Here is a 25,791-nt window from a genome sequence, read left to right as displayed (position 1 = left end):
AATAAACACATTCCTACCAAATGCTCAATGTAAAGGCTAATTCCTGCCCAGTAGCATAATCAATAGTGCAATATGTTTTGCCATAAGAGGATTTAAAATATATCAATCATTTATTCAAAAGTCTAATGCATAGTCAATATGAATTTTTTAATGAGTTACATATATAGCCAAATATTATAAAATTATAAAATTGTTTATATATGTAAGTTATAATTTCTTTAATTTCTTTTAATTAAAGAATTCCATGTAAATAAGTGAACAACTATTATTCTTAAGTCTACAACCAACAAATAGTTTTTCAAGATACTAGCAACCTCAATATCCCAATACCAGCAGAAGCAAATTAATTATTGAATTTCATTTACATATAATTTGCTATGAATACCTTTTGCCTGCCTTTAGCTGATTAGCCACATACTGAAGAAGACCAGCAAGATCAATTGGATATTTACGAAAAACTGCACCACAGAAACTAGCCAGACCTATATGAAAAAAAAAAAAAAAAGAAACAGGGCTTTTAAAAAAAACAGTTCGTAAAACAAAGAGCACAATATTAAGTGTCATTTCAACTAACTCAATTTCCAAAACAAAATGAGCTGGGAAAAACTGTTGCTGATGCCACTGAATAGAATTTTATAATTAATAATATTAAGGTTGGTACAAAAGCAACTGCGGTTTCAGACAGTGAAATTTTAAATCATTATAACTAGGCTCAAACACATCTTTATTAATCAAAATAGGAACCACTACAATCAACACATTTTTGCCAATGAGAAATAAGTTTGTTTATTCCTAAAGCATAAAATATCCATGCTTCAGGATTTGGCGAACTTCTGGAAAGCATTTTCTGCATCCTGCTGATTATGGAAGCATTTACCCTGCAAAAAGTTGTCAAGATGCTTGAAGAAGTGGTAGTCAGCTGGCGACAGGTCAGGTGAACATGGCAGATGAGGTGAAACTTTGTAACCCAATTCATTCAACTTTTGAAGTGTTGGTTGTGTGCCATGCAGTCAGGCATTGTCATGGAGAAAAACCGGGCCCTTTCTGTTGATCAATGCCGGATGCAAGCACTGCAGTTTTCAGTGCACATCATCAATTTGCTGAGCATAATTCTCAGATGCAATGGTTTCACCAGGATTCAGAAAGCTGTAGTGGATCACACCAACAGCAGACCACCAAACAGTGACCATGACCTTTTTTGGTGCAAGTTTGGCTTTGGGAAGTGCTTTGGAGCGTCTAGGTTCAACCACTGAGCTGGTCATCCCCAGTTGTCTTACACAATCCACTTTTTGTCACAGGTCACAATCCAATCAAGAAATGGGTTTTTGTTGTTATGTAGAGAAAGAGAAGACAACACTTCAAAATGATGATTTTTTGATTTGCCGTGAGCTCATGAGGCACCCACTATCAAGCTTTTTCATCTTTCCAATTTGCTTCAAATGCCAAACAACCACAGAATGGTTGACAGAGTTCTTGGGAAACTTCTTGTGTAGCTGTTAGAGGATCAACTTTGATAATCCTCTCAGTTGGTCACTGTCAACTAGATGGCCCGGCAGTGTGCTCCTTATCTTCAAGGCTCTTGTCTCCTTTCCAAAACTTCTTGAACTACCACTGCACTGTACATTCATTAGCAGTTCCTGGGCCAAATGCATTGTTGATGTTGCAAGTTGTCTCTGCTGCTTTACAATCCATTTTGAACTCAAATAAGAAAATCACTTGAATTTGTTTTTTGTCTAACATCATTTCCCTAGTCTAAAATAAATATAAACAGCAAGTAGTAAGTCATAAGCAAAAAAATAATAAAGTGAGAAATGCACATTAAAATGTTATATAACATCATTTTATACAAGTGTATAACCACATTTAAGAATGTATTTCAATATCAAATGGCAAAGTTCAACAATGCACAACTGCAATTACTTTTGCACCAACCTAATAGCTAATATTCATTGATCATACATATGCCAAGTAACTACTAAGCTCTTTATGTAATTATCTCATTTAATCTTTGCAATAATCATCTCAAGTTAGTATAAACCTATCAATAAGGAAAATTCTGGAACAGTTATGTCATGAAACTAGCTAAGGGTCACAGAGTTGGGTATGAGGTAGAACAGTGATTCAAATATTTAGGCCTGATTCCACAACCTGTGACATGAATTAGGACACAACGGAATCTTTCATATAACTCAGACTTGAATGATCAACAAAACACTTGCCCCTCAAAAGTCTGAGTCACAAAAAAAATCTCACTTTATCTAGGAATGTGCCACCAGTTGTGGAGGTGCAAGGAAACATCACCAGACCAAGAAGCAAACAAAAGACCAATGTAGCCAATAGTCTTTATCACATTAGTAGGGAGAAAATCCCAGTCAAGACAAGAGGAGGATACCCTAGTGAAGTCAAGTGATCTGCATCCTTTTCAATAATTATTTGCTGAGCACCTAAAGGATAATGCACAAAACACAGGTCCTGGTCTCAAGGAGCTTACATTACAGAAAGATACAGAAAAGTAAACTAAAATAACTATGATGAATCAAAAGCTACACAACAGTACCAAAGAGGGACATTTTATTCCGACGTTTCGGGTGGGAGGTGTTAACAGGGAAAGCTTCCCAAAGAAAGTGACCTGAAATCTACTGAATAAGTAGAAGTGTGCTGGAAGAGATGAGTGGGCATGGATGTGTACCCCCAAGAAGAGGGAACAATATGTGCAAAAGGGCCATGGAAAGTGCAAGAAGTTCACTTTCCATGTGAACTAGAATATTAGGGAGGGGCAAAAGATGAGGCTAGTATAGAAAGAGGACCTGATTCCAAAAGAACTTACTTGTATGATATAGTACAGATTGCAGACTTCAAAGGGCAATGGAGAGTTACTGAAGATTCAGCTATTAGAGACACAACTGGTTGAAAGAAAATGTAAATGGCTGCTAGAAATCAAAGGCACAAGGGGAAAAAACCCAATGCTAGGGCTTTTTATGAAACAACCAAGTTTTTGTTCTTTTAAGGTAACTGGAACCTCAGGATAGAAAGGAGAGATGGAAGAAGAGTTCCCTTAAGATTAATTCTTCTAAAATAATAGAATGGATGGGAACTTTCATCTCCCAAGTAATGTTTCTCCAAATTCTATCACAGCCAATACTGATCTCTTGAGTTAGAAAAGGAATAAATACCATATGCACCTCCTTACACAACCGAGGACTTGAACCCTCTGTAGAACAAGCTGAGTGGTTAGACAGTCTCAAAAGCTCTTGACAAATAGATTCTTCTTAGCATAAGTAACAGAATACATAGCACGGCAGTTAACAACGGATGGAAATTTCATCCTTGGAAAAATAAAAATACTTACTCTGAAGCCAACTTGAGATGGTTGTGTCGTCATGTTTCATTTTCTCCTTTTCTGGATTAGCTAAAGCTTCAATGATACAATCTTTCATAAATTAAGAAAAAATTTTAAGTCATTACATCTCTAACAATGACTTTTAGCTAAGAGAACAATAAAATGCCACCCTTTGGAAAAAAAGTTAATTGTTAGCTTCAATTTATTACAAATTATTGAAAAATACACTCATTATAGTACCAACTTTTCTTTTTAGCAGCCTCTTTTCCATCTTTTAGCATGCAAGATAGAATCTAACTATATCAAAGATTTTTGGTCATCTTAACATTATCTTTCCCAATATACAACCCAGACACAAACTCCAGACTGGCCAATCTTCCAATCAGCCATCTGAATCAACCTCAGATGGTTAGGAAAGGAACTTAGAATGAAAAAAAAAAAACATTCACCACTACAACCTATGAAATGTAAAACCTATGAATTACTTCATTTGAAAGGATACAGGCCAAGACGTCATAATTCAACGAAGTGAGGTATTTCAATGAATCTACTACAGGTGTTATCAAGTTATCATACTTCTGTATTTGTGACAAGATCTGGAAGATGGCAACAAAGAATAAAAGGCATTAACTAATCAAAAGAGAACTTTTACTGTGCTAACTAAATAATGGCTAGTCTTTTTTATTTTTCAAAAGAAATAATACTTAGTTTCCTTCCATTGTTTTATTATATAAAACCTACTATTTTATCATTTCCTAAGAAAATATTTTCTTAGGACACATTTTCCAATTAGGAAATAATTCCAGGACATCCGAACTTGAATTTTGGAATTATAGAGGCTAGACTGACGTCAAATGTGTTTTAGAAATCACATTCTAAATATGAAAGTGTTACATCTGAATCGCAATGAAATGCTGTTCAAGTGTTTCTAAAAACTAAATCAACAAATAATGTATTAATGTATTTATTAATGTTTTTGTAACTCAAAATGTGATACATGAGACAATGTCAGAGAATCTGTTTATAGCAACAGCATTGTCACATATTACTAGAAAAGTAGATCAATGTGTTAAGTATATAGCATACTAAATTTTACTTTTAGAATAACCATACAATGGTTCATTTGCTAAAGATTTTTCCCCTAAAACTATCATTTTTTAAGCTACATCATTCTATTTCCACTTGTGCTAATTTAAAGACAACAAAAAGAAAAATCCCTGAAAATAATATTAACCTCAAAACATACATAATCAAACAAAATGGTTGGATTGCTGTGGCTCAACTTCCCAATTTGTCTTCCAGAAGGCTTCACATTTTCCTTGGTTAGACGCCTACAAGAGGAGAAAAAGGTGGCAGGGATCATCTTAAGTAATTTCCCTTGTAATGTTGGTAGCTTTGTTACACATGAAAAAAAATTTATTTCCCATATATCCAAAATGGATCCATGTAAACCACCACCCTCATCATATGCTTTACTGCAGGACTTGAGCTATTTTGATTAGGCATTCTCCAAGAGGGTATTAAACTTTTGTATTAATGCTTAACACTTATAATATACACATTTTCATTTTACAGTAATAGTCTAATAAGCATTAAAACTCTTAACGTACTCTGCTGCTGCTGCTGCTAAGTCGCTTCAGTTGTGTCTGACTCTGTGCGACCCCAGAGACGGCAGCCCATCAGGCTCCCCCGTCCCTGGGATTCTCCAGGCAAGAACACTGGAGTGGGTTGCCATTTCCTTCTCCAATGCATGAAAGTGAAAAGTGAAAGTGAAGTCGCTCAGTCGTGTCCGACTCTTAGTGACCCCATGGACTGGAACCTACCAGGCTCCTCCATCCATGGGACTTTCCAGGCAAGAGTACTGGAGTGGGGTGCCGTTACCTTCTCCGTACTCTACAAGTACATAAAACTCTTCTTACAGAGAATAATTATTTCAGATTTAGAAGGGCTCACGATCAGTTTAGGGATTAAGATAACAAATTTGGTGTAATACATTGAAATGCCTCATGTCATCTGTCTTAGTGACCCTAAAAGAGTGATAGCCAAGATTGCACTTGATACAGGAAGTTCTCTGATTTTCATATTCAAAGTAATCAAGTCCTGAAAAATTAATTCTACTCTTTCCTTTCTCTTTAATTCACCCTCTACTAAGTATTCTTTTACTAACATTTTGGAAATTTATATCTATGAAATGCTTACAAATTCAAAACAATTATTACACAGGATCTTAAACTCTTCTGATAAGACTATTACATAATAAATCTAGAAACTTGAAAAAATAACAAGTGACAGCTTTCTAGAATGAAAATATAATGAAGCAAATAATGAATGTAGTTGACAGTTCAAGGAATGTGACCATTCTGGAAGTGACAAACTATAATTATCTTTAAAAACTTAAGACAAAACTGATACATTAATCAAAATTATTTTATCAACTGCTTCCCTTTCCCATTCTCTATGCCCAGTTTCTTTTTTTCCCATAGAAAAGAATGACTCATCAGTTTTAAACTTTGGCTATACTCTGTTCCACTTTCAAGCTTACCACCACCTGCCCTTACTTCTAACCCTACTATTTCAGGTAGCCCTCCTACTTGACAAAAACAGCCATTTCTTTCCCATTTTTTTATTTCATTTCTTTCTGCTTCCTCCCTCCACCAAAAAAAAAAAAATTATAATAAAAGGAATATTCTCTTGATTATGTCTTCCCCTCAAGCAACTATGGTGCTTGGCATATGGAACACAATCAATGAGCATCTGTGGAATGAATTACTGGATGTCCTATAGAAAATTCATGTTTTAAACAGTAATCAAAACTGGTGAAATTCTCAAGTAATAAATTAATGATTTCATTCTCAAAAAATTCAATGAATACTAAAATCATACTGTTCAAGGCTAGTGTAACAGTTACAGCTAACAAAAAAAATCCAAATACATGAAAAATTCTGCACATATTGTTCTGTGATAAACATGTATATTAATTTACTTATTCATTAATTCATATTAATGTCTTCTATGATGGGCAGAGTGCTAATCACTAGAAATACAAAGATGTGTAACAGTTCCTGCTCTCAAGCTCAGTTCAGCTGGGGAGGTAGATTTAAAACAATTAAAAAAAAAGTTTTTTTCATAAACAATTAGAGCAACTTATAGAACATTACTTATTATACACTATCAATAGTATAAAAAGAGAGGGAATAATATATTTGTATCTATTTGCATATACATAAAAATATCAAATGATAAATAAGAAAGTAAACAGTGGCCACATTTTTTCCCTTGGGGGAACTGAGTGGACAGGGTGAGAGACTTTTTACTGTCTACTTTTTCATATCTACTAAAATTTAAAACATGTGAATGTATAAACTAGTAAAAAAAAATTAGATAATTTTAAAAAGAAAAATAATCATAGCAATATACATAAGCAGTATGATAGTATTTATATGCATATTTAATAGTGGCGGCACAAATAAAGAACAATCATCGGACTTCCCTGGTGGTCCAGTTGTTAAGAATCCGCCTGCCAATGCAGGGGACACGGTTCGATCCCTGCTCCGGGAAGATTCCACATGCCGAGGGGCAACTAAGCCCATGCACCACAACTACTGAGCCTGCACACCCTAGAGCCCGTGCTCTGCAACAAGAGAAGCCACTGCAATGAGAAGCCCGCGCACCGCACTAGAGAAAGCCCACACGCAGCAATAAAGACCCGGCGCCCCAAAAACTAATTAATTAAATTTTTAAAAAATCTATTTTGCTTGGTGGTATATGCAATGGAAGGCTTCACAGAGGTGACACTGGAGCCCACCATCCAAGGGTGAGGTCACCAGATGGAGAGAGGAAAAGAGGTAAGGGAAAATCTGTATGAACAAAAAAAATATATGCAAAGAAAAAGGAGACCATAGCACATTCAGGGAAACATACGTGGGGCTCAGTACAGCTAGAGGTAAAAGTGACAGGAAATGAGGATGGAAATAGTGAGAGACAGATCATGGAGGTGCTCTTATATCACCATGCCATGAAGTTTGACATATAACCTGCAGGCAATGGTTAGTCACCAAAGGATTTTGAAGAAAGAGAATAATACAAGGCACTATAATACTCCAGCTGAAAGAACTAAGTAAGCGGGGGTAGAGAGTGGAAGAGACAGATTCAGTATTTAATACATCATTAAATAATCCATATAAAGCACTTAGTTCAGTGTCCATCACATATAGTAATGGCTTCATAAATATTAGCTATTATTAAGCTAGAAACCCTACTTGGGGAATTCTTAAAAGTGGAACTCTTTCGGAAGGAGCAGTTCTTATATCACCTCTTAACATGCCTTCCTTTCCTAACTTCCATGAGGTGGAATAATTTGTTCTCTTCTCAATTGTCCCAGAGAACTTTATACATGCTGTGTAACAGCCATCTATTAAACCAGACTGTGATTGTGCACACACGTGTTTCCCTAGTAGACTGCAACCTAGGATAATATCACTAGGCAAAGAAAGTCTCACTGCATACTGTTTAATCTAGTTAAACTAAAATGCACTACTTCTAATTAGAATAACCATACCACTGCTCTAATGTAAAAGAAATGACAAAAAACAGCCTTGCTGAAAATCCTTGCAATGCAGCAGTGTAATTAGTATCTAAACCAGTACTGATTTGAAGTATACAATTTTCATAATTAAACTTCAGTTTACTAGGAACTAGGAATAACATCACTCATGTTTTTAGTGACATGAAAATAAAGCACACAAATTTAAAAAATGGAAATGTTTCAAAAGTTGAGTCCCTAAGGAGATAGTTCTGCATGACTCTACTAGATCTTCCAAAAAGGGGGGAAAAATGCTAGCAGAAATTCCTAGAACTTTTGACTATCTTGTATAAGCCATTGGATGTATTACCCAAATTGAGCAAAGGCCACAGTATGCCCTCCTTTAAAAAAAAATCCTATAATTCATCCTATAAAGGATTTTTATAGAGTTTGTAGCTTTGCAAAATGACACCTACAAAAGCTAATATTATAGTCAAAACAAGCTAAAAACCACAAAAATTGGTAGTCTATGGGAAGTATATAATCAGCTATACCATTAGTAAATACTCCTGGGCATCCTCAAAACTGAAACTCAGACAAGCTGGCTGAAAGAAAGTAAATCAGATCCAGATATTAAGAAGAAAAATAAATTAAAACTTACTTCATGATATATTTGGCTCTGTCTATTGTTTGAGCTTTAACTTTTACTAAAAGTGGATGACTGTTGTAAGTTTCATTCTTCCACTGGCCATACAGACGATATCTTTAAAAATGATGAGATGAAGAATTATGAAAAGTTAAACATTTCAAGGTTAGTGCACTAGAACTGTTTAACTAAAAATACAAAATATTATATATTTACCTATGCTGATATGGAAATGTTTTAAACATTCCCCATAGTTCCTCAGACATACAAGCATTGCAGTCCATCAAAGAAAGAGATGGAAGTAATACCTGGTCAGTAATGCTAAGCAAACAGCTAAGGATAACTTCCTAAGAAGAAGGGAAGAAAAGTTATTTCAGTAAGAGGTGCATACTAATCCCTCCCCCCAAAACAAATTTATGTGAGCCTTGGAAAAATTGCCATTCTTTGATTTCATAACACACCATATCTAATTCCCCACATTATCACTGTACTTTTCACAATGTATTTGTGTTTCTCTATCTAAGAAAGCAAATGAGGTGAGGGAAGGAAAGGTGTAGCAAGAATAAGGGACTTTTTATCCCTTTTCCTTTCTTGAACAAGGCAATCCTCAAAAACAGGAAGCTGTCAATCTTAAAAGATACTTTGTATGATAAGCCAAAAGCTATATTCAACATGTACAAGTATAAAATAGTTATTCGCATAGGTGATTAAAGCTTGTTCACAGTAAAATTCACTGTATGCTGTACCTAGACAAACATTAGACACATTGGACTTTTCTAGTCTCTTACCGTTTTTTCTTTATCTTCTTGTTTGCTTCCATCAGACTGAAACTAAAATTAAAAAAAAAAAAAAACTATAAATAAAATGCAAAAAGATTAAGATTATGCTGTTGCAACTTCATTTCTAATTCAAAAAACAATCAACTTGCATGTGGTTTTGAATTCTTTCCTAACTTGTTACACACATGTAGATTTTACATATAGCCATTATTACAAATTAACATTTTAAATTCTTATCTATATTTCTAACTTTCAAATAATTTGTAACATTCATGAATTTTAAATGCCAGATTTATAAGCCAATTTTTTCCTCAACCTCATTATCACAGACCTACCACATCCTAAAACTGATCTGAATATTTATTATAAAATTGTAGCAAGCTCAATTTGGTTATAATGCATTTACAATTCTCCCTCCAGACATTCTAGTTTTCTCCCTCAGAATTGGTAAAATCTAACACCAAAGCAATAACAACAAAAACTAAACGCAAAGAAAATTTAAAGCTACATTTTAATTCACCACTACTTAATCCTCACCAAGAAATAAGCCCAAAAATATTACTAACATTGCTGACAAAGACCAAACCACTTCCTAACTTAAACAGACTTGAACAAAATGGCCTGGGTCCTTATTTTATCAGGGATTTGCAGGTGGGCTGCTGAAGTGCCATGTCTGACAATGCTGCCTATTCATTCAAAATGAAATCATAACATTTGTGTGTGAATATTCAGATGGAGTGTTGTGGGGAGTGTGCAAAGGCCAAACGGACAGCTGAAGAACTGATACTCAAGGACAATCGAGATTTCTGGAAAGGATTTAGCTCAATATCCAGTGTGAGAAGGGGGAAAGCAAATAAGCAGCTCACATACTTTATTGGTAGATAAGTATATTTTGTGCATGTGTGTTTTCATGATTGAGTAATTTAATGGGTGTTACTACAGGGAAATCTAACTTCCATGCAACATTTTCACATAAGACTAACTCAGGGACAGTCATATTACTTTAACAGGAAAACAAACAATCACATTTTTTTAAATTGGCAGGGTAAAAAATATGGCTCCCTTTCACAGAAACAATTTAGGCATCAACATATATCCTGGTCAGCAAATAAGGAGTCTGGTTATGAAGAAGTGGCTTGGCAGAAAACAAACTAGACAGTTGCTTTTATTTTGTTGGGAGGAGGGGGGTAATCTTCATGGCATACTGGGTGTACCCTGGGAGGCAGAAATAAGGGTATGTCATAATTGGAAGAATTAGGTTTACAGTGTATTGTGTTGGGGATAAAGGCAGTTAAGTTACTCTTTTCCTAGCATCAGTTCAGTTCAGTATACTACAATTCAAATGAACCTAAAAAAGCTACATGCAGTTTTCTCCATACTAATAAGACATTTTCCTAGTTATTAAGCTGTCCTAATTCCCTTACTAGATACTTTCATTAGTTTTTAATGTTTATGTATCAATTCTCTGGATTTCACAAACAGGAAAATTTGAAAGAGAGAAAGAAATATGGAAAGCACAATGAAACTATCTACAAGAACAGTAAGAAAATGTTTCTATCAAAGGCTAGTTATAATAAAGATGAACAAAAAAATATCAAGATAGACACACAGGTAAAAGTGATTTTCTTTACACATTCCACTTCCTTGTTTCCTTTAGTTTAACTTAATATGCTTTTTAATTCAGAGCACATACAAAACTCTCCATTCCCACAAAAGAATACTAAAAGCTTTATTGAATGGTCAGGCAGAAGTGGGAGAAAGGATGGGGGTGGACAAAAGATAATCCATTCTTGCGTTTGTTTACTATGTTCCAGGCACTGGGAATTCAAAGACGAGCAGGAGAATGTTTCTATCTTTGAGGAACTGACAAAGATAGTTCTTTGAAGATCTCTTTAAGACCAAAACTAGGCTTACCAATGTACTATTAGGAACTGAATTTTTAAGTCTGAATAAAATTGAGCACACACAATTATGTCTACACAGACCATCAGCTATGAATGACCCCAAGCAGGTTTCATTCTTGCCCTACAACGACAGAGTAGCGGTCAGGGCTACATAACAGCACTGAGCACACAGCCCCCCACATACAAAACAATAGGTTCATCAAGAAGCGGCTTTTGGAGAGTTGAAAAATAAAGGTTGGGGAAAGTCGTAGATATAACTAGATAAATTACTTTTTTTATTACTAATGTACTATTTTTAGTACTTTTTACTCATGAATGTTTCAAATACTAAAGTAGTAGCATACTGGAGTATACTTTATCTCAAAAAAGGGAAAAAATGAAAAATACTTAAATTTAAGCCTAGATTAGAATTCAAAGCTACATTTAAATAAGTCATGGCATTATTTTCAACATCCTTATTTTTCTTGTTCTTATTAGCTATCATTCACTGAGTACTATGTTCCATGGAATGGGCTAAGAACTTCAGATTTGTCTTAAAACTACTCTATGAGAAAACCTTTTGATAGAGACTCATCACAGTAACTTAAAATAGGAAAATATAACCTATAAATTAAAAGTAATGGGAACCTGAGTTTATCAAGCCTGGAGAAGAGATAACTGAATCGTCTTTCAGTGTTTTGGTTCAAAGTCTTTTTAACTTTCAATCAGAAATTCTTAAAGACTTTACAAAACACTTAGTTAGAAATAATCCCTTAACTTTGATACTACATCATTTATGAAATCACAGGGTAGGATACTAAATGAAAAGTACTATCTTCCACCACATTTCTTTTTCAGTCAAGACAAACCTCTACGAAGATGCCGAACAATGTCTAATATGGTCACCCACACACAAGATGACGTAAGTGCTGGCTCAGTTTTTATCCCAGGGTAATTTTTAAATGTTAGCTCTCTTTTACACACTTTGAATTATCTTTTCTGAAACTAAACACTGAGGTTCAATTTCAGGAAACAGAGCGGAGTTACAAGAGTTAAATCAAGTGTTTGTTTACTGCATGCATGTGGTCCACACTAAAAATTCTACTTTCTTTTCTTGTATAAAACATAGTTTTTAAAATTACACTGTTTGTACATAAGAGTCTCCATTTGCCTACTAATAGATTTAAATGTCTGCCTCTCCTTGTATGTTTACATACCCCTCCCAGGTAAAAAACATAACTAATGGGAAAAATTAAGATCCTATTTGTAATTTGTTACATAGTAATTTATTACTATGATTCTATACCTTGTTTAGAATTGCCACAGATATTAATACCTAAAATGACTTCAGTTCAAACTAATTATTATAGGGGATAATACATATATAAACATTCTAACAGTTTTTCCCTGCTCAGACTCATTAAACAGCAAGGGTATTGTAGATCAAACTTATGCTCCAATTCTAGATTGCCAATGAGAGCAGTGTCTGTGTCCATTTGGACAATAAGAATTATAATGAAAAGTTCTGATTGTTTTTAAAATAGTTTACAAAATTTGTTTCTATTTTTAAATGGACACACGTCCATAACTACCCTTAACAAGTTCATTAAAACCCAGCAACAAAAATGTCCTTTATTTGAAAAAAATTCTTTGATTATTTATAACAAATCAACAATGAGGGGGGAAAAACATTTAATACTACAATGTAAAGAAGCTAAAAGCATTCCCATATAAAATCTGCTGAGGGAAATGAAACTGCTACTTTAAAGTGGCATCTTATATTTAAAGACAGAAATAGATTAAACTATATTTAACACTTTCAAAATTCACCAAAGACAGTGTAGCAATAGCTGACATAAGTGATAACTTATTATGATCTTAAAAATTCATGACAACTATTTTTAACTCTAAAATTGAATACCTAATTATTAGAATCTAATTAATGTTTCAGTTCAGTTCACTTCAGTTGCTCAGTCGTGTCCAACTCTTTGCGACCCCATGAACCGCAGCACAGTCCTCCCTGTTCATCACCAACTCCCGGAGTCCACCCAAACCCCTGTCCATTGAGCTGGTGATGCTATCCAACCATCTCATCCTCTGTCGTCCCCTTCTCCTCCTGCCCTCAATCTTTCCCAGCATCAGGGTCTTTTCCAATGAGTCAGCTCTTTGCATCAGGTGGCCAAAGAATTGAGTTTCAGCTTCAACATCAGTCCTTCCAATGAACACCCAGGACTGATCTCCTTTAGCATGAAATGACTGGATCTCCTTGAAGTCCAAGGGACTCTCAAGAGTCTTCTCCAACACCACAGTTCAAAAGCATCAATTCTTCAGCGCTCAGCCTTCTTCACAGTCCAACTCTCACATCCATACATGACTACTGGAAAAACCATAGCCTTGACTAGACTTTGTTGGCAAAGTAATATCTCTGCTTCTTAATATGCTGTATAGGTTGGTCATAACTTTCCTTCCAAGGAGTAAGCATCTTTTAATTCCATGGCTGCAGTCACCATCTGCAGTGATTTTGGAGCCCAGGAAAATAAAGTCTGCCACTGTTTCCACTGTTTCCCCATCTATTTCCCATGAAGTGATGGGACCGGATGCCATGATCTTCGTTTTCTGAATGTTGAGCTTTAAGCCAACTTTTTCACATTCATGTTCATCAAGAGGCTCTTTAGGTTCTTCTTCACTTTCTGCCATAAGGGTGGTGTCATCTGCATATCTGATGTTATTGATATTTCTCCCAGAAATCTTGATTCCAGCTTGTGCTTCTTCCAGCCCAGTGTTTCTCATGATGTACTCTGCATATAAGTTAAATAATTAGGGTGACAATATACAGCCTTGACATACTCCTTTTCCTATTTGGAACCACTCTGTTGTTCCATGTCTAGTTCCAACTGTTGCTTCCTGACCTGCACACAGATTTCTCAAGAGGCAGGTCATATGGTCTGGTATTCCCATCTCTTGAAGAATTTTCCACCGTTTATTGTGATCCACACAGTCAAAGGCTTTGGCATAGTCAATAAAGCAGAAATAGATGTTTTTCTGGAACTCTCTTGCTTTTTCCATGATCCAGCGGATGTTGGCAATTTGATCTCTGCTTCCTCTGCCTTTTCTAAAACCAGCTTGAACATGTGGAAGTTCACGGTTCACGTATTGCTGAAGCCTGGCTTGGAGAATTTTGAGCATTACTTTACTAGCGTGTGAGATGACATATCTCATTTGATTCACACTGCAACCCCAGGAGCTAGACAAGACAAATATAATTACCACCCATCTCTGGCTTAGAAAAATGACTCTCCCTCCCCTAATAGCTAACAAAAAACAATAAATATCAAGTCAAGATTCTAAAGTAGCTGCTTCATAAACTAGAACCAGTTTAAGGATGAATGGTATTAAGGTACAGTCTCCCCCTAGTAACCCAAATTTTTATTATGAAAACGTCTAAGCTTACATAAAAGTTGAATCAATGTATGCTATCCATGAACATCTATATAGCTCCTATGTACATTCAACAATTAACATTTGCCTTTTTTTCTCTTGACCAAAAAAGTTGCAGACATGATCTCAAAAAACTTCAGTGTGCATCTCCTAAGAATAAGGACATTCTTCCACATTACCCCAATTATCATTATCACAACTTCCTACTATCACCTACTGGGTTAGCCAAAAGGTTCATTTGGGTTTTTCTAGAACATCTCACTGAAAAACTGAAACAAACTTCTTGGCCAACCCAATAGTACCCAACCTGACCCTTTGACTCCAGGTTTCTCTATAAACTTTATCTGTGAATCAATTTAGAGCATTTTGGAGAAGGAAATGGCAACCCACTCCAGTACTCTTGCCTGGAAAATCCCATGGACAGAGGAGTCTGGTAGGCTACAGTCCATGGGGTCGCAGAGTCAGACACAACTGAGCGACCTCATTTTCCTTTCCTTTGGCTTTTTTTTTACCAAAGTCCAACATAAGAAACAGTCAAATAAAGAAACTAGTCAGACAACTGAATTAAGATAACAGAGTGAAACATAAACAGAACTTCTCTTCCCCGATCCCTAATGCAATAAACAAAGTATAGTTTACTTTTTTTTTAATGTCCCCAAATCACCACCAACCAAGCAAGAAAAGAGCAAATTATGCTGTTAATTTTAAGGGGATGCAAACACAAACACACACAAAGATTCTAAAGTACAGTCAATGTGGTATGGTGCCTGCCCTTAACCCAATCCCCAGAAACAGTACTGAGCAAGGAAGGTAAGTAAATAAAATCCTTTAGGCAACAAGACCTACAAGGTAAGTAACTAGCCTGAGGAAAAACCCTTCTGAGTAGCAGCCCAGCAGGACTCTGGGTGCTAAGGCTTGCTGTCTCTCAAAGGAACTGAGCTCAGACTAGGGAATCAAAGTCCAAGGGAGCTGGATACCCACTTGGCTGTGCATGCCTAGTATACAATGTGTAATCTGTCTCAGAAGACAAAACAGAGGTCCCCTATATGATGGCTGTACTCAGCCTCACGGAGCTCATTCACTCCCTATTCCAGACTACAGACAAGTCGCTCAGTCATGTCACTCTTTGTGACTCCATGGACTGTAGCCAGCCAGGCTCCTCTATCCATGGGGATTCTCTGGGCAAGAATACTGGAGTGGGTTGCCATGCCCTCCTCTAGGGGATCTTCCCAACCCAGGGATCAAACCCAGGTCTCCCACATTGCAGGCAGATTCTTTACTGTCTGAGCCACCAGGGAAGCCCAAGAATACTGGACTGGGTAGCCTATCACTTCTCCAGGGGAACTTCCTGACCCAGGAATTGAACCAGAATCTCCTGCATTGCAGGCAGATTCTTTACCAGCTGAGCTACCTGGGAAGCCCCATATTCCCCCTTTAGAAGGAACATTAAAAAAAAAGAAGAAAAAAACACCATGGTTAAATTTCAAGCTAGGCAACTAAAGTCTTTTAAACCTATAAACACATAATGATTTGTTATAGTGAAATATTTTTAGGGTAAAAAAATGAACCAAAATGCTAAGTCAGATCATTGGAAAGATGCACTTTTCCTACCACAACCTTAGAAATGAGAGAAGATAGATTTCTTTCCACACTGGGATCAAAATAAACTTTTTCACCTTCCCTTCTGCCTTTCTACCTCTGCAAAAATAGAGACTGGAGTTAGGGGCCAGGCACCAGGCACAACTGTGATAGAATGAAGACAAATGAGGGCTACAATGGAGACGGCGGAGAGGAAGAGTTTTAGCACCTGTGTATCTTAACAATATTGTATCTATATATGTTTATACATATGTCTACATATGGGACTTCCGAAAGTTTGATGTTTGAGCTCCTGCTTACAAGTTTATGATACTCATAGCCAGAGAAAGAATTTCAGAACAAGACATCTGAACATTAAGATTTTCAATGAAAAAGAATAACATTAGTGGGTGAAAGTAAGATGAGAAAGAGGCTGTCTACATTGTCTCAGAGGCTGTCTACATTGTCTCAAAGTATCTCCCCACAGGATACATATTAACAACAAAGGGAAAAAGAGTAACTATACACTGGAGAAACCTGGCAGCCATCACCTTAACCAAGTGATTAATGCTAACATCACCAGTAATGGGACAAATTGACTTTACATGCTTCTCAGTATTACACACTGGGGAAACACAACCCGTGTTCTTTGAACAAGCACTAGTTAACATGTCTCATCCTTTTCAGACTATAAGATCAACATAATGAAACACTGTTATAGTTCTCTTATATGAATATATGCTATATAATAAATATCATGTATAGTAATGAACTACTTAGCAGATTTCTTTAGCATACCTTTGTACAATATAAATTTGTTAATATTTAAAAAAATTATCTACCAGCTAAGTATCTAAAGCTAAATGAAATAGGTGTCAAGTGATTAAAACACAAGAGTTGTTAATTTTCTATGCAGTTACTGTTGTCAAAAATTAAAAATTAGGTGCAATCACCAAACACTGGAGAAAACCACATTTATGCTTGTAACAACTTCCAGATTTCTACAGTTTTTTGGTTACACTGCTTTACAACTGAAAAGAAATCACGCATTCTTTAAGACCTTGGTTAGGCAAAGACCTCTTAGAACACAAAGCACAAACTATAAAAGAGAAGTGCTACTAAATTGGAATTAATCAAAATTTTAAACTTTTGCTTTTCAAAAGACAGTAAACAAAATGACAAGGCAAATCGGACTGAGAATAAAGGACAACTGAATTTAAAATGGGCAAGAGATTTGAATAGACATTTCATTAAAGGTGATTATAAATGGCAAGTATGAACATAAGAAGATGCTCAACATCACTGATCATCAGTGAAACATAAATTACAACACAAAAGATAGCACTACACACCCATTAGAATGACTAGTATTTAAAAGACTGACAATACCAAATGTTGATGAGGATGTGGAGCATTAGGAAGTCATATACAATGTTCCCAGGAGTGCAAAATGGTACACACGTGTTGGAAAAGTTTGACAAAAAGTTAAACATACACTTACCCATATGGCCCAGCAATCCCAATCCTGGGGAAACAAAAACATACACTCCCCCAGAAAAAAGACTTATAGAAGAATATCCATAGCAGCTTTATTTACAATAGCCTCTAATTAGAAACAACTCAAATGCTCATCAACTAGCAAACAAATAAACTCTCGTATGTGTATATAATGAAATGTTACACAGCAATAAAGAACTACTGACACATACAACAACTGAGATGAATCTCAGAAGCACTAAAGGTGGAGGAAACCAGACAGAAAAGAGTACATTCTATACAAGTCCGTTTATGTCAAACTCTAGAAAAAGCAAAAGCACAGTGACAGAAAGCCTACCAGCGGTTGTCAGGAACCAGCAATGAAGGGAGGGAAATGATGGCAAAGAGGCAAGAGGAACTTGCTGGGATGATGAAAATATCCTATATTGTGATTGTGGTGGTAGACATACAACTATATACATCTGTCAAAATTCATCAAATTGCATACTTAAAGTTGGTGAGGTTTACTGTATATAAATTATAACTCAAAGCTAACTTTAAAATATAATAATAAGCCAAGACACAGAAGCAACCTAAGTGTTCATCAAGAACGAATGGAGAAAAATATGTGGGTCTGTGTATCTGTGTATGTACATGGACACATACAGACACACACACACACACACACACACACAATGGAATATTACTCAGCCATAAAAAAGAATGAAACAATGCCATCTGCCACAAAATGGATGGACCTTGAGATTACCATACAAAGTGAAGTAAGTCAGAGGAAGACAAATATAGATCACTTTATGAGGAATCTGAAAAGATGATATAAATGAACTTATTTACAAAACAGAAATAGACTCACAGACATAAAATAAATTGGGAGCAAAGGATGAACAGATGCACACTACCATATATAAAATAGATAAGGATTTACTGTATCTGACAGGGAACTATATTCAGTATCTTTTTAATAAACTATAATGGGAAAGAATAAAAAAATGGTATAAAGATATATACATACATATGTATAGCCAAACCACTTTGCTATACATCTGAAATTAATATAATATTGTAAACCAACTCTACATCAATAAAATAATAACAGTTTCCCTTGGAGTAGTGATTAGGAGAGCATCTAAGGAAAACTCTCAAGTGTTAGTACTGTTCTATCTCTTGATCTAAGTGGTAGACACATGGCTATTTAGTTTGGAAAAAGCCACTGAGCTATACAATTATGGTTTGTGTGCTTTCTGTACCATGTTTTACTTCAATAAAAAGTTTACTAAAAAAAAAAGAATGGATCCTGAACAGTCTGAAGTCTGAGGCTAAAGGGACTTCACACAAATAATGGCAATGATTCAAAACTGCAGCCAATAAAGTAAATGAGCAGAAGAAAAGCAAGAGGAAAGAATGTTCAAATAACCACAATTATAAGAGGATTCAAAAAGCAATCACATGTCCAAACCGTATTTTTCTATCTGGAGGGCTTGACTGGATTTAAGTTTTTATATATAAATGGTTGGGACACATTGACTTTGTCCAAATCTTACTCAGCATAACATTTTCTTAAGTTTACTTTCTTTGTATTTCTAGAGATACACATAACACAAATATACTCAGAACATTTTCATTCTATAATTTAGCTTTCTGCTCAAAAGAAAAAAAACTTACTAACCTCCTTCATAAATGACTTGCCTATCCGCACCACTTTTGCGAATAAAATGGGATCGTGAGAAAGGTGGGGACCAAGGTAACAGAACATATTGAAGACGTCTCTCCTCAAATCTTCAAAGCTCTCTGCTTGTTTTGGTGCTCTCTTATTTTGCAAAGCACTAACAGGTGAGCCTTTAGCACCTTTAGGAACGCCAACTCTACAAAAAGAAGAAAAATGTATATATACTATGCAATGCTCCATTTTAAGTTAACACAGTCATATTATAAAACTTTTCTTACTCATATTTGCTTCTTCTATTTCATTTGTGCTTAACTTCATTATACCACATAATTTAATTGGTAGAAAAAGACAAAAACAATACTCATTTGAAAAAACTCAAGAGCTTAGGAGACCGTTTCAAATTAAATGCATAAGAAAAGGAAATTAGAGTAGTGTAGGTTCCATGTAACAGGTAACATATTCATACATCACATGAACTTGGTTTTTAATTAAATTTGGTCAGGATCAGGAATTTGGATATGGGAATGGGGAACAAGGGATGGACCTCAGAGACACAAAGATGAAAGAGAAAAATATGGAGATAACATCACTGATTCAAGTCAATAAACATTTCTCAACCTGACTTCCACTACCTAGACTGAGTGTGAGGTAGGTGAGCAGCATCATGAAAGAGGGTATGTCACGCTAAAAGGACAGCATGCCCAGAGTTCTCACCTGCTGAGCAGGTGTCCCGCTGTGGAGTCACAGGGGTCACTCTCTGAAGAAGAGCCTTCACGGTCCACAGCCCAGCTGGCACTCAAGGCAGCAGCCAGCAGCTATGCACGAGTCACAAAGCTGGGGCTTTGGGGGCAGGCTCTGATCTGTGGGGCTGAAGCCAGCACTGCTGCCAGTACTGCTCCTAAGTATCCTACAAGTAGGTTGAGGGCTAGAGGACTGGTTGACACAGTAACCAGGGATGATGAGAGAGGCTGCACTAGCAATTTCCAGAAGAGCAGCCTATATGCCAGAAGAGACAAGGCAAGCAGAGTGGCACAGACCTCACTCAGAGCCACTCAACCCAAGATAGAGGAAAATTACACTAGGTAAAAACTTGAGGAATTTTCTCCTCCCCGAGAGAGAAGGAAAAGTCAAAAACAGAAGAATGGAGTTTTCACTCTCAGCGGAGCAAATCCAAACTAGAAATCTAACATGTAGTTTTTAGACTACACTGCAGCACAAATTTTGCCTGGTGTAGGTGACAGGAGACAAGTCACTGATTAATACCTGCCAGAAGGATACGCTCTGTGAACATCTCTTATCTTCTGATAAAACAATTTAAAATATATGCTTGATTGAAAAAAAAATAAATAAATAAAATAAAATATATGCTTGATTGAATTAAAATATATGCTTGATTGAAGGAGACAAGGTAAATATGCAGATTTTATTTTGTAGTCCTAAACTCTTTCTACCTCAATTAGTAAACCATATGGTAACATACCTTCGATAGAGAGGCTCAATAGTTATATGAATCAGCTTGCAAATAGCAAGGGCTATTAGTTTATGTGAAGCTGCATAGTATGGAGGCATCTGATCCATAATGCTCTGCGCATGCTGCCAATCACCAATCTTTAACAAGGCTTCCAACAAACCAAGTTTTTGGTTGTCAGGTGGCTAAAATGGAACAATTATAGCAAAAATACTCAGAATACAGACACCAATAAATATTTAAATATTTTTCATTTAAAAAACTAAGCCAAATAATACAATGTATGTCAACAACAGTTTCCATTCATGGCAAATTCAACAGTATTTTCTGGAAAGCACAATCAAGTTTTTTAGTGACTGAAAAAAGGAATAACAGGATCTGCTTTTTCATTTAGCAGACAAAACAACAGTTTACAGACTTAGAATTAAATTCAGTTCTACTTAAGGTTCTACTGTGCCACAGGAAACTAGAATTCATCTTTGAGAATCCCTTCAGGACTTGAGAGACACTATACACAGAGCACAAATATAGTCAATACATGTGTGATATTATCTAGAATACATTCTGCAATTTATATAGGAAAAAACATGACAGCCTCATTTGGGAGGTGCCAAAACCATGTTTGCAAATTAGTATTCCACAAACTAGCTTTCATCACAATCAAAACTAAGAAATTATTCTTCCACAAGTTGATTAACCATCACAAGTTGAATTTCATAATTCTAAATCCAGAAGACAACATTTACCAGAATAAATTATATACCTTCTCCACTTTCTCCTCTTCTTTTTCCTTTTCTTTCTCTCGCTCGTCAATTTTATCAGAAGACAATACAACCATTGTAAGTTTTCTAACGATCTGCTTAGCTTCTACAATTTCTCGTTTGTGTTCATCCATAATGCAATTATCAGCTGGAAGAAGCTAAAAATGGTTCATTAAAATTTCATAAAATAGCTAATACTATTTGCACATATAAAAAGCAAACACTACTCTCAATTGATAAAACTGTACATAAGAAGTCTGGTCTATTTATGACTATAATTTCCCTTCAAAATAGGTTTCCCCCTAATTTTCATATTAACCTGACAAGGTTAAATACCTGAATTTTGTACACTTTTTAAACTCAGGTAGCAATTCAAAGTTTCATCTCTTCTGTTAGAGGTCCTAAATTAATATAATACTACAACAGTAGTGCCTACCATTGGATTTATTAGTTTATCCAAGAAAATGCGTACCTGTTCAATTAAAAATGTCAGAGATTTCCCCTTTAAAGGCCAAACTCCAAATTAAATAAAATACTATATACAGATCCAATCTGGGAGAGGTAAACTACTGATTTACATAATGGGGCAAATTTGATTCCTCTAAATGAAAAATCTTAAGTCAAAAAATTATGAACAGCTTGACATCTCACTTTTCATTTTCTAGACACCTATTTGACTTAAGTCACAAACTAGTTTTTAGTTTATTACAAAAGAAAAAGTATCAAGTGGATAGTTGACCCTCCATTATGAAAAAAAGGATCAACTATCTCAAGTACAGCCATCTTGTATGAGTGGAAGATGGTTAATATGGACATTTCATAAATAGACACATATCCAACTAACCATTATTGAGTCATTTTTGCTAGGCACTATGATGATAGCTCACTATTCCTGCCCCTAGAAATGCAAAATCTATTTCAATAGATAAATCTAACACTAACTAAAAAATTAGTAAATAATAAAAGGAGACACAATGAGGGGCTTCCCAGGTGGAGTGGTGGTAAAGAATCTGCTTGCCAATGCAGGAGACACAAGAGATGCAGGTTCAATCCCTGGGTCAGGAAGATCCCCTGGAGTAGGAAATGGCAACCCTCTCCAGTATCCTTGTCAGGAAAATGTCATGGACAGAGGAGCCTGGTGGGCTATAGTCCATGGAGCCGCAAAGAGTTGGACACGACTGAGCACATGCACAAGGAGACATAGTGAAATATTAAACTACATACTATAGACTTTATCCCATCAGTCAAAAAAGGGGAGTGGAAGAAAACTCATTATGGACTGGTGCAAGGAGGTAAGCCAGACTTTTTCTCATTCCTTATTCTCTCCACTGCCAATCAAACCCATTTTTATTGCTCTACTTATATACCTATCATATATCTACCACAGATTCTCATCTTTTACCTAGTCTACTTCAATTGCCTCTGAAATCTCCCATTACAGTGGGTTAACTCTAAGTTTTTAATTATAGTTCTCTCCATTTCTAGTCTTGTGTATTTTGAAAATATGGTATTAGCTATATATAAAGGTTATAATGATTATGTCTTTCTAGTAAAAACAACTTTATTATTATAAAGTGATTCTCTCTTCTGTCTGACAAGAATAATTTCCCTGGTATATTTTCCCACCCTTTTACTTTCAACCTTTCTTTGCCCTTAGGTTTTAGAAGTCTCATGTAAACAATAAACTGGTTTTTAATCCCATCTGAAAATCCCTGTCACTTTAACAGGAATACTTTTAAACTCTGCTTATACTTACAATTAAGCTGAAAATATCAGTAATAAATCTATCATCACTTTTGTACTTTCCATTTGTTCTAAAGTCTACATTTGCCTGTATAAACTCATACTTATGTCTTCAGATTCTTCTTTTTCTAGCCAGTTTTTCATGTTTTCAGTTTGTACATCCTTGTCTACACTAAATCTTGAATGGCTGTCTACTATCAACAAGAAAAAAATCCAAACTCCTTACCATGGCCCCTAACAGCCCTTCACAGTTTGGCCTCCAGTCTACTTCTCCATCCTCATTTCCCCTACATATCATCCTAGGCTCCAACCACTGTGAGCGTCTCAGTGTTCCCCTAAGGGGATAATTAAATCTTTTCAAACCTCTTGCCTTTATATTCAGTTAATTCTACCGACAATGCTTTCCACCTATTTAAGCCTGGCCAACACCTACTCATCTATCAAGTTCCCAGTTGAATGTCAGTAGTTTGGAGAAGCCTTTCAAAATCCCTCAATGACAGAGATGGTCACTACCTATTTTGAGCCCTCAAAGCACTATGTGACTATTTCCAATAAAGTACTTATAGAATGCAAAATGTTTTCTCCCTTGCTAGACTATGACTGCTTCCAAGAGACTGATGAAATTTCATTCAGCTCTGTAACCATAATATGTAATGACAGGCAAGGAAGTTAGAAGTTAGAAAATGATTTCAAAGGCAGTGAAGATGATGTCAGTTTTGAACAGTTCATAGATATCCTAACGCACAACCTAATAAAACAAGAAATTCTATACTACAAACCTAGTGTTTTCAAACTGACAGGCTAAGCTGTTGCTAAACTAGAGGTCATCTATCACAACCACCTACACATTCCTCTAGATCCTGCAATAAAAGCACAATATTAGTCATCTATTATCCAGCAGTAAAAACACCAGAGAAGCTATCTTTTAAAAGTACATGAAAAGTACCAAATTCATCCTGAATCCTCAAAATTAACATTTAGAGGAAAAGGAAGAACTATTTAGTTAATCCCATATTTCCCATAATCCGTGTATAATATAGAAGTCTAAAACCACATTGATTAGAACTTGGCCTCTCTCTCCATGACATATGCCTTGATGACAATTAAGAACTTTAACTTCACAGTCCACCTTGAATTCTGTAGCAATGACAAAAGGTATTTCATTTCCATGGTTCCAATAAACTAAATTCATTCACTTTAAAAAGCAAACACAAAGCAATAATGTAATAGGGCTTCAAAAATTAAGACTTGAGAGTCTAGAACCAATCTTGGAGTGCTATATGGCTACCTCCTCCTCTTCCCCACCCCTGGGATGAATAACCAAATATTCTTAGCAACCCACTTAACTTACATGTACATAAAGATCATCTAAATCAATAAGGTTAAATTGTAGAAGTACGGCTGCAACTCTGTATAAAGATGAAGGAGTCTCTCCATTTGGTTCCTTGAAAAACAAAAGAAAAGTTTCTATTTAGTGCAAAAAGTACAACTAAAATCTATCTTTTTAATCTACCAATAATTAAGAACAATTAGACCAAATAACTCTAGGGCAAAAATAAGCTTCATTGCTCTTCCTGAACATGAATAACATCCGAATTCAGGACAAATATAATCATGTGACTATCTCTTTTCACATTGGTACAACTGATGAACACAAGAAACACAGTTTCAAAAATGGACACACGCTAATATTTGAATAAAATCTGAAACTTGTGAGATTTTATACTGCATAATACTTTGGGTTTCTGTTTATATGTGGGTTTTCTTAACTTGCTTTTTCAAGTACTTCTCAGTGGAGTTGCAGATAGACAAGACTGACAAATTTGGAAGTGTGGAACCATCTGTGTCTGCTTTATACTCTTCTCCCAGTTCTTGTATTTCTTGGGTTCTGTGCTAAGTATATCTGCTTGTCAGCTGACTTCCCCTTCAAAACGGGTGTCTGTACTTCTTCCCTGGTAGCTCAGACAGTAAAGAATCTGCCAATAATGCAGGAGACCTAGGTTTCATTCCTGGGCTGAGAAGAGCCCCTGGAGGAGGAAATGACAATCCACTCTGGTATTCTTGCCTGGAGAATCCCATGGACAGAGGAACCTGGCTGGCTGCAGCCCATGGGGTTGCAAAGAGTCGGACACCACTGAGGGATTAACACTGCTACTACAATATTTATTACACATGGATAATCAAACATTTTAAAACTAGGAATGGCCAATCCCAGGCCAGCTCTATTGGTCCTACAGAGAAACAGATGGATCTCTGTCATCAAGATGACTTGCGCTTAATTTTTAAATGGCTTGGGGTCAGATGAATAGAAGAATGAAGTGAGGACAACTGGCAATTACTAAATGGCCCAATGCAAATAAAAAGCAAATGGTGACAATACATTATGTTCTGCTTCTTTTGTTTTAATTTAAATTTATTTTATTGGAGGCTAATTACTTTACAATATTGTATTGGTTCTGCCACACATCAA

At 35.8% G+C, this 25,791-nt stretch overlaps 1 protein-coding gene across 12 annotated transcripts in view; it reads right to left on the bottom strand.

Moving 5' to 3' along the window:
- The window catches only part of THOC2 (THO complex subunit 2), a 118,564-nt gene that overhangs the window by 32,655 nt on the left and 60,118 nt on the right, over window positions 1–25,791 (bottom strand). For 10 of the 12 annotated variants that reach the window (XM_070366240.1, XM_070366241.1, XM_070366243.1 and 7 more), the window contains exons 9-19: window positions 24,673–24,765; window positions 21,581–21,736; window positions 20,830–21,002; window positions 19,350–19,545; window positions 9,297–9,338; window positions 8,725–8,855; window positions 8,524–8,625; window positions 4,575–4,671; window positions 3,843–3,936; window positions 3,350–3,430; window positions 386–482 (exon numbers count right to left, since the gene is read on the bottom strand). In XM_070366240.1, the coding sequence (XP_070222341.1) occupies window positions 386–482; window positions 3,350–3,430; window positions 3,843–3,936; window positions 4,575–4,671; window positions 8,524–8,625; window positions 8,725–8,855; window positions 9,297–9,338; window positions 19,350–19,545; window positions 20,830–21,002; window positions 21,581–21,736; window positions 24,673–24,765 (1,262 nt within the window). The remainder of the gene's footprint in view (window positions 1–385; window positions 483–3,349; window positions 3,431–3,842; window positions 3,937–4,574; window positions 4,672–8,523; window positions 8,626–8,724; window positions 8,856–9,296; window positions 9,339–19,349; window positions 19,546–20,829; window positions 21,003–21,580; window positions 21,737–24,672; window positions 24,766–25,791) is intronic. The other 2 variants (XM_070366245.1, XM_070366248.1) reach the window with 1 other exon arrangement.

This window comes from Bos mutus, chromosome X (genome assembly GCF_027580195.1).
Source record: "Bos mutus isolate GX-2022 chromosome X, NWIPB_WYAK_1.1, whole genome shotgun sequence".
NCBI classification, from domain to species: Eukaryota; Metazoa; Chordata; class Mammalia; order Artiodactyla; family Bovidae; genus Bos; species Bos mutus.
This window is presented reverse-complemented; position numbering and strand designations above follow the sequence as displayed.